This window comes from Entamoeba histolytica, genomic scaffold (assembly GCF_000208925.1).
Source record: "Entamoeba histolytica HM-1:IMSS scf_1104750516945 genomic scaffold, whole genome shotgun sequence".
NCBI classification, from domain to species: domain Eukaryota; phylum Evosea; order Mastigamoebida; family Endamoebidae; genus Entamoeba; species Entamoeba histolytica.
In genome coordinates, this window is record NW_001915007.1 from 1 (window position 1) to 14,635 (window position 14,635).

Consider the following 14,635-nt stretch of genomic DNA (forward strand, 5'->3'; position numbering starts at 1 on the left):
GATAATAAGAAGATGATAGATAAATAATATAAACAGAGAAATAAATATATAAAAATACGATAGATAAATAACATATAAATAAAAGAATAAAAAGAATAAAAATAATTAAATATGATTCATCAAATCATCTATTTCATTAATATTTCATACAAAATGAATACAAATGATAATAAAATATAAACATAAATATTTACATATTCTGTATTTATCATATTTTTTATTTTTTATTTATTTTTATTTTATGAGCAAAATATAATAAATGGAATATTCTATGGATGCAAATTTTTTTGCATCTTTTTTCTTTTTTGCAAATTATTTAGATGCATTTTTTCTTTGCTAATTTTCGTACCCATCTAATAATACCCTTAAACTAAATAAGATAGATTACCACTAAGATTTGTTCAATGTTTTTTTTTATTATTTTAACAGTTATTAATGTTGAAGGAAGATATCTCTATGATATTATTGATGCACAAGACAATGTACTTAATTCTAGAAATGAGGAGAAATCATACAAGTACTTTAAATATGTTAGTAATGAATATCAAACTGAATATTATCCTCTTAATAGTTGTATTGGTTTTACTGATTATGCTGCTTATTTCTTTTATAACAACAATACACATATGAATTTCACTTCTTATGCTACTATGGAAAACTGTAAAAATGCAATTAATCCAATTGAAAACCGTACTCTTCAAATTAACTATTCTACTGTTGATGAAATCAGAGACTCTTATTTTCTTATTTATCTCTATTATGATCAAGGATGTAAAAACTTACAATATATTCTTAATAAAAAGAAATTCTGTTTTCCTCTGAATGGAAGATGGTGGAATTTTACAATAGTAAAGAATACAATCCAAGGTAGGGAATACTCTGACTCATCTTGTTTAGACCTTGTTAGTAATTTCACTACCGACTTAAATGTTTGTTTAACATATCCTCAGAATGTATTTTATATTGATCCTTCAAAAAATGAATTACCAGGATTAAATTTAGATTATGACTATAACTATAACCATGTTGAGAATAAAGCTCAAATAATACTTGGTTATTTAACTATCATGTTATGTATCTTCAGTCTCATATAAGATATTCATTGATAGTACTAGAATCTAATTAATCTATTCTTTGTCTTTTATTTCTTTTTCACTAAAACTAAGAAAAATTATGAGATCAAGACGTACACTAGCATCCACAAGAAGAAGTGGACTTACTCCAAAACCTACAGCAAAGAACTTTGATATAAATGATTATGCTGGAAATATCACTGTCTATAAAGTGGACCAGATTCTTCAATTTGATCCTACTAATATGAAAAGTGCTACAGCAATAGTAGAGAATAGTAACACATCTTAAATCAATGTTGATATGACTAGTTTAAAGACTGAATTATTTAGAACAAAGGCTAATTATGACCTAAGATTTAATGTTAAATTATCTAATAATGATAATAATGATAATAATGATAATACTAATGAAAAGATATATGGAATAGGATTCTTATTTCTAATTAATGATAAGAAAACAAAATATGACGTTATTATGTACTGTAATACAAGTGAGAGTCAAATTCAAGTTCCATTAGAAAGTAGTTTGTCATTTAATCTTAATGACTCATTCTTCTTATTTGGAGAAAATGCTTACTCCTCACTTACTATTAATCATCCTATTGTTTCTATTGAATATAATGATTATCTACAGATCCTATTAAATAATATGCCATTTGGTCTTCAAAGAATCTTAGGTGATTTCACATTCTCTAATGTTCTCAGTATAGTAAGTTATGATTATAATGAAACTACTGGTTCATGCTACTTAAACTAATTGATTATTTCTTAAAAAGGGCAACGAAAAAAGCAAATAATGGAAAAAGAAGAGAAAGATATAAAAGAATAAAAAGAAATAAGAAGTAGAAGGTGATGAAAAATAAAATTATGAAACTAAGAAAAAGTAGAAGAAGATAAAGAGTAATAAAATAGAATAGATAATAAAAGAAGAAATAAAAAGTGTAATTTTAATGTAAAAATTAGAAATATTCAATAATAAGTGTCTAATTTAATTGTGTAAAATGATTAACAATATTTTATTATTGAAAAATATTTTACTCTTTTTTATGTTTATTATTTATATGTATAATTTAAACATGATGTTTATTATATATTCAATCATATGTGTTATGTTATTATAATATATAATAAGTGATAAAATATAAATGAAAATGATATGAATATATAACATAGATAGAATATAAAACAAAAGAATAATAAGAATAAATGATAAATAAAAGGAGAAATGATAATCAATGATATAATAATAAAATCAAAGTATAAAAGATAAAATTAATATTAATATAAATCAAAAGAGAATAAATATAAATTGAAAATAGATATAAATGATAATAATATAAAAATGATAAAGATGAATAAACAAATAATAAAATACATTTAAATATAAAAGAATAACAATAAGAAAATCTAAAGAATATAAACATAAAAACATAAAATAAGAAGAATATAATAATATAATAATATATAGATAATAAGAAGATGATAGATAAATAATATAAACAGAGAAATAAATATATAAAAATACGATAGATAAATAACATATAAATAAAAGAATAAAAAGAATAAAAATAATTAAATATGATTCATCAAATCATCTATTTCATTAATATTTCATACAAAATGAATACAAATGATAATAAAATATAAACATAAATATTTACATATTCTGTATTTATCATATTTTTTATTTTTTATTTATTTTTATTTTATGAGCAAAATATAATAAATGGAATATTCTATGGATGCAAATTTTTTTGCATCTTTTTTCTTTTTTGCAAATTATTTAGATGCATTTTTTCTTTGCTAATTTTCGTACCCTAATTACCACACTTAAAGAAAACAAATAATAATATAAGAAGGAAATAAAAATAAAGACAATAAGAAAAATCTAATCAGAAAGAAGTGTGATAAAAATAAAAATATTAACTAACCAACAAAAAAGAGAATAAAAGAAGAATGTGGTTAAACAAAACATAAGTCTATAAAATAGATAAAGAAGAAAAAAATAAAAATAAAAACAGTGATAAGAATAAAACAACAACACAATGAAAAAAAATAGAATTTATTGACAGTTGTATGAAATTAAAGAAGAATAATCAATAATTCAAATGAAATTGAAAAATATCTAATTTATAATTGAAAAGAAAGAAATTGATAGAAGAAGTGAAGTAGTTGGAAATGAAATTAAAGACGGGTGTATTAGTATTAGATAAAACAAAGAAAGGTGAAAATTGAAACAATAAAATTATTCATAAAATAATGAAATAATATTAAAATATATTGACATCATCGTTAAAAGTGATGGAAATAGAAGAAAGAAGAAAATAATTGAAAATGAAATAAAAGAAGAATAAACAGAAAATAGAATTAGAGTAAATCAAGAAAGTAAAAGAATTTAAAGGAATATCCAGTAAAATAACAAATAGAAGAAACAAAAGAATAGACGATAAAAACGTTATCTAATTCAAATATTGGTAATTGGAATGAAAATACATTAGTATTTAAAGAAATATTATTCACATTAAAAATAAACATTATTATTCAATTGATTGTCTTTTATATTATTCTTCCTTTTTCTTTCAACCTCTTTCAACCTATTTCTTTTATAAAATACATTCAATTATATTATTATCCTTTTTAGTTATCAGTTATTTTAACTTCAATCTTACCATCTTCATATCCTATCTTAATTTTACTCTTCTCTTTCATCACTCCTCCTATTATTGATTTTGTTATTTCTGTAACAACTGTCTTTTCAATATATCTTCGCATTGGTCTTGCTCCATATGCTATTGAATATCCTGCTTTAATGATTCCTTCTATTGCTGCTTCCGTCATTTCAACTTCACTTCCTGGATATCTCTTTTTAATGACTTTAATCACTTCTCCCATTTGTAATTTAACTATTTCTTTCAATTCTTTCTCTGAAAGTGGTGAAAATACTATAATATCATCCATTCGATTGAGAAACTCTGGTTTAAACGACTTCTTCACTATTTCCATGACTTGTTCTTTAACTTGTTCATCAACTTGTCCTGTTGTTTCTACTCCTTTCATTATTATTTCACTTCCTAAATTCGATGTCATAATCACAACCGTATTCTTAAAATCAACTGTTCTTCCTCTTCCATCTGTTAATCTTCCTTCATCCAATAATTGTAATAACACATTAAATACTTGTGGATGTGCTTTTTCAATTTCATCAAATAATATTACACTATATGGTCTACGACGAATTGCTTCTGTTAATTGTCCTCCTTCTTCATATCCAACATATCCTGGTGGTGCTCCTATCAGTCTCGACACACTATGACTTTCCATATATTCACTCATATCTATTCTAACTATATTTTCCTCTGAATCAAACAATTCAGCTGCTAATGCTTTTGCTAATTCTGTTTTACCTACTCCACTTGGTCCTAAAAACATAAAACTTCCTATTGGTCGTTTTTCATTTCCTAATCCTCCTCTACTTCTAATGATTGCATCACTAACTGCTGTCACTGCTTCATCTTGTCCTATTACTCGTTTATGTATTTCACTTTCTAAGTTCAGTAATCTTGCTTTCTCACTTTGATTCATTTTAGTAACTGGAATTCCTGTCCATCTACTCACAACTTCTTCTATTTGTGTTGCTGTGACTTGTAATGATATCATTGTTGTTTCTTTATTTTGTTTCTTTAATTCTGCCAATCTCTTTTCTGCTTCTGGTATTGCATAATATTTCAAATCAGCTGCTACTTCTAAATCTTTAGTACTTTCTGCTTTATGTTTCATACTTTCTATTTTTGTTGCAAGTTCTTTCATTTCTTCACTTCCTCCTTTTTCTTTCTCATAATTAATTCGTAACTTTGTTAATTTCTCTTTATTTTCACTCATTTCTTTTTCAATTTCTTTAAGTCTTTCTTCAATAACTTTTTTATGTTCTTCATCCGTTTCTTTAACTTCTCTTTCTAATGCTATTTTCTCCACATTTATTTGTGTTTCTCTTCTTTCTAATCTATCTATTTCTTCTGGTTGTGAATTCTTTTGTGTAAATAATGTAGCACATGCTTCATCAACTAAATCAATTGCCTTGTCAGGAAGAAATCTTCCATTGATGTATCTTTTACTTAATGTTGCTGCTGAAACTAATGCTGAATCCGTAATTGTTAATCCATAATGATTTTCATATTTCTCTCTTATTCCTCGAAGAATATATAATGTATCTTCTACACTTGGTTCACTTACATAAACTTGTTGGAATCGTCTTTCAAATGCTGGATCTTTTTCAACATATTTTCTATATTCCTCTAACGTTGTTGCTCCAATACATCGTAATTCTCCTCTTGATAACATTGGTTTTAAAATATTAGCTGCATCCATTGCTCCTTCTCCTGTTGCTCCAGCTCCTAATACTGTGTGAATTTCATCTATAAACAATATAATAGGTATTTTACTTTCTTTAACTTCTTTTATTACTGCTTTTAATCTTTCTTCAAATTGTCCTCTATATTGTGCTCCTGCTATTAATGCTCCCATATCTAATCCAATAACTCGACATTGCAAATTACTTGGAACATCCCCTTTAACAATTCTTTGTGCAAGTCCTTCAACTACTGCTGTTTTACCAACTCCTGGCTCTCCTATTAAGACTGGATTATTTTTCGTTCGTCTTGATAAAATACGAATAACTCGTTTAATTTCTTCATCTCTTCCAATGATGGGATCCATCTTCCCACTTTCTGCTTGTGCCGTTAAATCATTTCCATATTTCTTCAATGCTTCATATTGACTCTCTGCTTCTTTTGTTTCTACACTTTGTCCTTTTCTCATTTCCATTATCTTTTTGTTAAATTCCAGAACATTAATTCCACTATTTCCTACTATCGTACTAATTTCTTTCTCTTCCATCAATGACATTACTATCACATCAACTGCAAGATATGTATCTCCCATTGTCTTTTGTTTCTCTATTGCTCGTCTTATCACTTGTTGTGTTGTTGGATGAAGTCCAATTTCTACTGGTGGTGGATTTTGAACTGGAATCTTATTCATTCCTTCTTGTATTTCTTTCTTCATTTTACTAACATCACCTCCCATCATCTCGACTATTCGGATAATAATATTCGACTCTTCTTCAACAATTGCATTCATCATGTGAATTGGCATGATATATGCATTCTTTCTTTCAAATGCTTTTTCTTGTGATTCTTTGAACATTTGAACTGTTGCATCTGTCCATTTGTTTGGATCCATACCTTATTTCTAAATGCTAATTATTTCTTCAAGTTCCTTTAAATACTCAGTATGGTTGATGTGTTGGCTTATTGTTGTGTTGGCTGTTATTCACACTTTCTTATTCATGTATTCATGTATACGTGGATCAACGTGGATTTATATAAACTAATAATAACATAATTAACAGCAAAAATGGCATTATTCCACAAGTGACAGTGAGAATGATGATTATCAAACACTCAAAATAAATGAATGAAAACAATGAATGACAAATAGAGTTGAATTTTAATTAATATCCAATCAGAAAAATAAGTTTGTAATATTAATAGTTAATTATCGATAATAAAATTATGTTAATTATCATCTTAATTATCTAATTGAAATATAAATTGCATTTTTGAAGTGAAAAGTATATTTATATTTCTGTTTTTAGATTATAGAATTATTATAGAACATTTCCATTGTTTCTATTGTTATTTCTTTTATGAGAAAATTGATATTGCATATTAATTTTATTTTTCATATTTTATTTATTCTATCAATTCTTAGTATCACGTATAATACTTCCTTTTCTAATTATTGAGTTGATTATTTCTTATTTTCTTATACAAATACTATCTAACACAATCCTTGTTATTGTCGTCATTTATTCTTATTTGTTTTGACTATTTTTATTTTATTTATGAAATATTGTCTTTTTATTATTTTCTTTACTTCTTTCTATTTTTTATATTCATGTTTTACTTTTATTCATCTTCATTACTTTATTAATGATCTATGTTTTCTGTTCAAATGACTGAAATAAATATGAATATGTTGTTTCTAAAAATGAGGAAGTTGGTAATAGTTATATAAATGATTCAAAATCATTTGTATTTTCATTAGAGCCAAATGGAAAGAATGAAAGGAATGAAGAAATTTGATAGTAAACAACAATATGCATTTAAATTATTTAATCAATCAAGTGATTATTTATTTGAGTTTATACTTAGATATGGTGATACCCACGTTTATAAAGAAAGGTATAAAACAGAATCATATTGTAAACAATGTTCATTTGAATATGAAGGAGTATTAAATGCACTTTGTGGAAAATATAATTTCACACCAAAACGCATCATAGTAGTTGAAATGAAATGATTCAATCTTGAATAATTGAAAATGAAATAAAAAAGAATATAAAAACAAAACAATAAATAAAATAAACAACTATTTTGTTCATCTGCCAATGAATGAAATGGTGAATTAAAAATGGATATAATTCAATGTTGATTTATTTTATTTAATTTGAAAAGAAGATAAAAAAGACAATAAAAGAAGTAAAATAAAATATTTCATTCATAAAACAAGAAGAAAGTCTAAATAATAAATCAAACAAAGAAATTATTCATTTGAATAATGTGTGATATGAATAATCTTAATTAATTAATGAATAAATGATAATTCTATTAACATATTTATTATATAATTTTTATCTTTAAAATTTTGAATTTTTCTTTTTGAAATTATTTCAGTTAAATTTTTCGTTTCATAATAGTTTATAAATAGCATATCTTTAAATACATTAAAATGATTTTTTTGTTAGTCATTACAGCACTTGGACATCAATGTATTTTTAATGAAATAAATAAAAACACTAAGAAAAGTGTATTACCAACACTAAGGTCTTCAATAAAGAGTAGTTCTAGTTGGCATCCTCTTCGATTTAGTTATGACTTAATAGGGTTAACTGATCAATCATATGCTAGTCAGCAATGGTGCAAATACACGGGTGAGACAATTATTCTGTCTTCATCCAATATTTATAAGTGTTCCGAAGATGATGTTTTAACAAAAGAGAAAATTGAATATATTGATGTTTGTTTTATTAGTCTAATTACAAAAGTGCCATAATATTTACATTACAGAGACTATTTCAAAGCCTCAACCAGAGCATTTCTGAAGTTTTTAATGTTCATACAATTAATTATAATAAAGTTATTCCTGGTAAAAAATATTGTGGAGAAGCAGTATTTCCTGAAACATATACTATTCCAGAAGAAAGTGACTTCCATATTATGGTAACTTCACATCCACATACTTCTTCTGGTGTATTTGCTTATGCCGCTGCATGTTATTTTGGTATGGATAGTCAAGTAAACAAACGGCGTTCAGTAATGGGATATGTAAATATTGTTACGTCAGCATTAGAACCAACTGAAGAACGTTTTAGAGATCAGGTAGGAATTATTTTTCATGAAACAATGCATGCACTTGGATTTGATGGTAGTCTTGGTGTAGATAAAAAAGTTGGAGACTTAAACTTAAAAGTTGTCGAAGATGAAATTGTTGTTGCTCGAGCAAGAAAGCATTTTGGGTGTGACAATATGACGTATGTTCCACTTGAAGATGGAGGAGGACGAGGTACAGCAAATGCACATTGGGAAAGAAGAATTTTTATATCAGAAATCATGAATGGTATTACTTCAAATAATCCAAGAGTTAGTGAAATAACATTAGCTTATTTTGAGGCACTTGGGGTTTATAAACCAAATTATGAAATGGCGGATGCTTTATCTTGGGGAAGGGGTCTTGGATGTTCCTTCTTAGAGGATTGTTCTAAATGGCCAAAACAAAATGGATATTATTGTAGGACTGGTGTAAGGAGGTGTACTAATGACCGTTCTGCTATTGGTATATGTGATGGAAATTCATTTAAAGAAACGTTAAACAAATCATACCAACATTATGGAGACCCACATATTGGTGGAAGTGATGAGATTGCTGATAATTGTATATTTGTATCACCTATTGAAACTAGTTATTGTTATCAAAAAATGAGTGCATTATCATTTGACTATTATTTTACTTTGGAAATGCTTAATCATGGACAAAATTTTGGAGATACTTCAATGTGTTTTGAAAGTTCATTAATTAAATTTATACCTTTTGGTATTAATAATTATCATTGTTATTCAGTTGCTTGTATGAATAATTCCTTTTATAAAATTTCAATTGATGGTAGATATTATGACTGTGATAAATCAATTAAAGTTCGTGGATATGGAGGTAAATTAATTTGTGCAGATCCAAAAGATATTTGTGGTAATAGAGTTATAGAAACATGGCCTGAAATTGATTCTGTAGAAAATAAAACAATTTCAGTTGGAGATGTTTTAGTTATTAATGGAAGGAATCTTGATGTTGTTCAAAAAGTATATATTGATTATACTTCATGTAAAATTCTTCATAAATCAAAAGAACAACTTCAAATAGAAGTTGATTATCATGATCCATTTATATCATTTATTTCTTTTGAAGCTTCATTAATGATAGAAGCAAATGAATCAGTAAATTCTTGTTATGACCATTTGATAAAAATTAAAGTACCAACTTATTATATCTTCTTAAATTTTGGAGATTGGGTAATGACCAATTATATTTTTATTGCTGTCATTCCTGTGTGGATTATTTTCTTTATCTTATTGTTTGGATATTATACATTAAAGGTTGTAGTGATAAGACAAGCAGAAGAAGTTCGTGAAGCAAAACGGGAAATTAATCTTCGTTTAGGTAATTTGAAGGACAAACCACAAAAGAAAAAGCAAAGCTTTTGTGTTATGTTTTAATTAAAATTGTTATTCAAATGTATAATTTGTTTTTTGTATCTTAAAAGAAATTCTTAATCTTTTAAAAAACAATTTAAATTTTCTCTCAATGACACTACTTATGGTTGCTGAAAAACCATTTCTTGCTGAGTCTATTGCAAAATTTCTAAGTTTAGGTCCTATTCACACAAGAAAAGGAATAGCTCCAAGTTGTCTTGTTCATGAGTTTAATTGTAAGTTTAAAGGAAAAATAACAAAAGCTAAAATGACATCAGTGGCAGGTCATGTTTATACATGTGAATTTGAACGTGCTTTTCAAAATTGGTCTGTAGATCCAAGAGATTTATTTAGTTGTAATGTTATCAAAGTAGAAGCTAACCCTAAAACACGTATTCCAGCTCATTTAAGAAATGAAGCAAATGGATGTAATGGATTAGTATTATGGCTTGACTGTGATAGAGAAGGTGAAAATATTTGTTTTGAAGTAATGGATAATACTGTAAGTTATATGACTAAAACATGTAAAATTTATCGAGCGTTATTTAGTTCTATTACTAAAAAAGATATTATTGAGGCATTTAATCATCTTGGACATCCAGATGACAGACTAGCAGAAGCTGTTGATTGTAGACAAGAGATTGATTTAAGGGTTGGAGTTGCTTTTACTCGTTTACAAACTAAATTCTTAAAAGAACGATTTCCCAAATTAGGAGATTCTTTAATAAGTTTTGGACCTTGTCAAACACCAACTCTTGGGTTTTGTGTTGATAGACAAAAAGAAATTGATAATTTTGTTTCAAAACCATTCTACACTCTTAAAGTTATAATAGAAGATCATGAAGGAAGAAATAAAACTTTAAAATTAGACAAACGTTTTGATAATAAGTCTGAGGTTGAAGATATTGTTAAAAGTTGTAAAGGGGTTCAAGGTAAAGTTATTAAAATGAGTGTCAATGAATTAAAAAAATCAAGACCAGTTGGTTTAAATACTGTAGAAATGTTAAAAGTAGCATCTGTAAAATTAGGACTTGGTCCACAAGATACAATGAGTATTGCAGAAAAGTTATATACAAGAGGATACATTTCATATCCTAGAACAGAATCAACTAAATACTCTTCTTATTTCAATTTTACTGATATTCTTAATAATTTACAACAAACAAATCAATTTAGAGAAAAAGTTCAATTAATTAAACAAAATGGAATTAATATTCCTTATAATGGAGAAGATAAAGGAGATCATCCACCTATTACTCCATTAAATTATCCAAATGAATATTTAAATGATTCAGAAAAGAAACTATTTGATTTTATAACAAATACATTTCTTGCATCTATTTACAAAGACTCAACCTTTCAAAAAGTTAGTGTTTCTGTTCAAATTGGTAATTATACATTTAATGGAAGTGGAAAAATATTAAAAGATCCAGGATTTATGAAAATTACTAATCATTATGATGAAGATGATGAACTTAAAGATTCTGATTTGATTAAACCAACATCATTTATTGAAGGAAATACAGTTATTCCTTCTATGTTTGATATTGTTAAAGGTATGACTAAATGTCCAGATTATTTAACAGAATATGAATTAATTTCATTAATGGAAAAGAATGGAATTGGAACAGATGCAAGTATTCCTGTTCATATTCAAAATATTATTTCACGTGAATATGTTAGTTTAGATACTTCAAAAAGAACTCTTAGACCAACTAAAATTGGATTGGCATTAGCTAGAACATTAGAAACTGTAGACAAAAACTTGATTACTCCACAAATTAGAGCACATATCGAATCAATGGTTTCTAGAATCGCAGAAGGAAAGGCACAATATGAAAATGTTCTTGAAGAAGCTTTAGATACATTTGAACAAAATTATTTGATTTACAAACAAAATTTAAAAGTTCTTGAAGATAATTTCGCACCATTATATCAAGTCCAAGAACAAAGTCGGTTATTTAGTAAATGTGGAAAATGTGGAAGAATCTTATTAAAAGTTATAGGAGATCAAACGTATTTATCTTGTCCAACTTGTTCTTTAAAATTTAATTTACCTCAAAACGCATCATATTCACAACAAACAAAATGTTGTCCTATTTGTAAGTTTGAAATTATTATGACTTCATCTCTTAAAAGTACTAAAAAAGAAATGGTATGTCCTGGATGTTATAATGAAAAGAATCAATTTATGAAACAAGACCATAGTTCTTGTTTACAATGTTCTAATCCTGAATGTAAGTTATCATATGAAAGAACAAAAACGTGTTTATGTAGTGTGTGTGGTGGTGTAATGTGTTTATCTTCATTACAAAATAAATGGAGTTGTTTTTGTAATACTTGTGACAGTCATATAGAATGGATTGATAATGTAAAAAAAGCTCTTCCAAATGATGAAATTTGTGGAAAATGTAAATCATATCATCTTGTAGATCTTACTATGAAAGATAATACAATGACTAAGGGATGTATGAATTGTGACTCATCAATTAAAAAATTATATACTATCAAAGCAGTTATTCTTTCAAATTCAACACGAAAAGGTAGACATTATAATACTTCAAAAAGTAGAGGAGGATATACATCTCATAGTAAAAATAACTCCCGTAAACATTCATCAAGAACTGGTAAGTAAAAGAGAAAAATGAAATTAACTTCTTTTTTTTTATGAATTTATTTATTCTTTATTTTCAATCTCTGAATCATCTTCACTACTTTCAGAAGATGAGGAATGACTGGAATGTGATGTTGACTGTTGTTGAACTGGGAAAGTATTTTGTTTAAAGCTAGAATCTTTTGTAATAACAATACAGTTAGCGAAGTTATACTGCTTTTTTACATTTGTTTCTCTAGCATCAATTTTTCTTATCAAATTACAGCAAAGTAATGTCTCAATAGATTTGTCTGTTATTTTTGTATGACGAAGGTATATAACTTCTAACCATTTACTTTTTAACATTTCTTGTATTCCATTATCTTCTACACTAGTAAATGATAAATCAAGTCGTTTTAATTGTTCAATTTGAGCTATATACTTCCATGCCTCCATTCCAATTTGATTAGCACCAGACACTCTTAATGTTTCTACAGAAAGATCTTCCATCTCTTTTAAGGAATATTCACTAAAATTCTTACAACCATTAAAATTTAATACACGAAGACCTCTTAATGGTTCTAAGACATGAACACCTTCACCACTAATATTTTGACAATCTTCAAATGAAATAGTTTCCAATGAAGTTATTTTAGACAAATATTCAAAGACTTGATCATCAACAGATGTTTTACTAAAGTCAACATATCTTAAATATTTAACCATTTGTAATGCCTCAACTCCACGTGAAGTTATTTGACTTTCTTTTAAATTTACTGAAACAAGATTAGGAAATTTACTACAAATAACAGTTAACAATGGGTCATCTATTGGTCTAGCATCAACTAATAATTGTTGAAGGTATTTTGGTGGAATTCTAAAAGCATCTTGTAATGTATCTGAATTGATATGAACATTACTTAATCTTAAAACTTCAAGATATTTCAGAGAATTTAATGGTGATAAAATTTTTATACCATCACAATGTGAAATATCAAGAACTCTTAAATATTTTAAACGGGCAATAACCTGTAGACCAATATGAGTAACCATAGTATCAGAAATATTTAATTCTTCTAGAGACTTACGAATTGGACCTGTTTTAAATGGAGTTAATGAATAATCAGATAATGTAGGACATCCTTTAAGTGATATTCCAAGTAAATTATCCATTCGAGCAAGAACGTCAAGATGATAATTTGTAACTTCACTCTCATTTAAATAAAGGTATCTAAGAGAATTACATCCAGCAAGATAAATAAATCCATCTGAAGGAGATAGTTGAGACAATGGAGTTTGAGCTGAAACACCACTAATTGGTAAATGACAACGAGTAAATCCAATAAAAACAAGATAAGGGAATAAATACAAATTATAATAAAATTCTGGTCCAAGAGGAGCATTAGAAATTTCAAGAGAAGTTAATTGACTAACATCAATCATATCTTCAATTTTACCAACAAATTTTTTTGATGAAATAGAAAGTTTTTTTAATCCAGTTAATTTTCCAATAGAAGGAATATCACTATCAGTTATATTGTAAATTTGCAATGAAGTAAGTGAAGTATATTTTCTAATATTTTGAATAGACTCACTAACTATTTGTTCTACTCCATATGGTGGTATAACATTTGGACATTCAAGTCTTTTAAGAGTATAAAGTTCATTTAATGTGTCTTGTGAAATTTTACCACATTTCAAAGAAGTTAAATTACTCAATCGTGTAACTAATGCACTACAATCCATTTCAGAACTAGGGTCAACATTCAATCTTTTTATTTCTCTAAATAAACTAGACAATTTAGAATTAGGCTCGGTAACTGTTAATTCTGGTAGTGTTTTTAAATAGTCTTTCCAAGTTTTACAAACAAGTCTACACTTCATTAAATCTTTTTGACTTAAATATCCAAAAACCTTATGAAAATCATCTTCACTTAGATTGTTAATAGACCAATTTTCATGGAAGGTTGTAAGTTCAATTGTATGACTTTTATTTTGTTCGAGACTTGGGCTATTTGTTTGTTGAGGTTGAGGAGAAGATTTAAACCAGTTCCACATGAGTTAAACAAATAAGTACTATTTTTAAGATTTATTTTCATCTTATCTCCATATTTAAAAAGATCTACCAACTTACTTTCTTGAAATTTCTTTTCACAAAAAACATT

At 26.5% G+C, this 14,635-nt stretch overlaps 5 protein-coding genes and 1 pseudogene across 5 annotated transcripts; 4 read left to right on the plus strand and 2 right to left on the minus strand.

Annotated features, from left to right (window-relative positions):
- Positions 1 to 404: 404 nt before the first annotated feature.
- EHI_042840 (uncharacterized protein) lies at positions 405 to 1,094 on the plus strand (the record flags this gene model as incomplete). Its single annotated transcript, XM_001913852.1, has 1 exon — positions 405 to 1,094. The coding sequence occupies one exon, from the start codon at positions 405 to 407 to the stop codon at positions 1,092 to 1,094; it is 690 nt and encodes a 229-aa protein (XP_001913887.1).
- Positions 1,095 to 1,173: 79 nt separating this feature from the next.
- On the plus strand, positions 1,174 to 1,830 carry EHI_042850 (annotated as a pseudogene).
- Positions 1,831 to 3,710: 1,880 nt separating this feature from the next.
- On the minus strand, positions 3,711 to 6,311 carry EHI_042860 (heat shock protein, putative; the record flags this gene model as incomplete). The annotated part of the gene is made up of 1 exon (XM_001913853.1): positions 3,711 to 6,311. One exon carries the CDS (start codon positions 6,309 to 6,311, stop codon positions 3,711 to 3,713), a length of 2,601 nt encoding a protein of 866 aa, XP_001913888.1.
- A 1,551-nt stretch (positions 6,312 to 7,862) lies between these two features.
- On the plus strand, positions 7,863 to 9,901 carry EHI_042870 (cell surface protease gp63, putative; the record flags this gene model as incomplete). The annotated part of the gene is made up of 2 exons (XM_647540.1): positions 7,863 to 8,150; positions 8,201 to 9,901. 2 exons carry the CDS (start codon positions 7,863 to 7,865, stop codon positions 9,899 to 9,901), a joined length of 1,989 nt encoding a protein of 662 aa, XP_652632.1.
- Positions 9,902 to 9,989: 88 nt separating this feature from the next.
- On the plus strand, positions 9,990 to 12,512 carry EHI_042880 (DNA topoisomerase III, putative; the record flags this gene model as incomplete). Its single annotated transcript, XM_647541.1, has 1 exon — positions 9,990 to 12,512. The coding sequence occupies one exon, from the start codon at positions 9,990 to 9,992 to the stop codon at positions 12,510 to 12,512; it is 2,523 nt and encodes an 840-aa protein (XP_652633.1).
- Positions 12,513 to 12,554: 42 nt separating this feature from the next.
- EHI_042890 (uncharacterized protein) lies at positions 12,555 to 14,528 on the minus strand (the record flags this gene model as incomplete). Its single annotated transcript, XM_647542.1, has 1 exon — positions 12,555 to 14,528. One exon carries the CDS (start codon positions 14,526 to 14,528, stop codon positions 12,555 to 12,557), a length of 1,974 nt encoding a protein of 657 aa, XP_652634.1.
- Between the last annotated feature and the right edge of the window lie 107 nt (positions 14,529 to 14,635).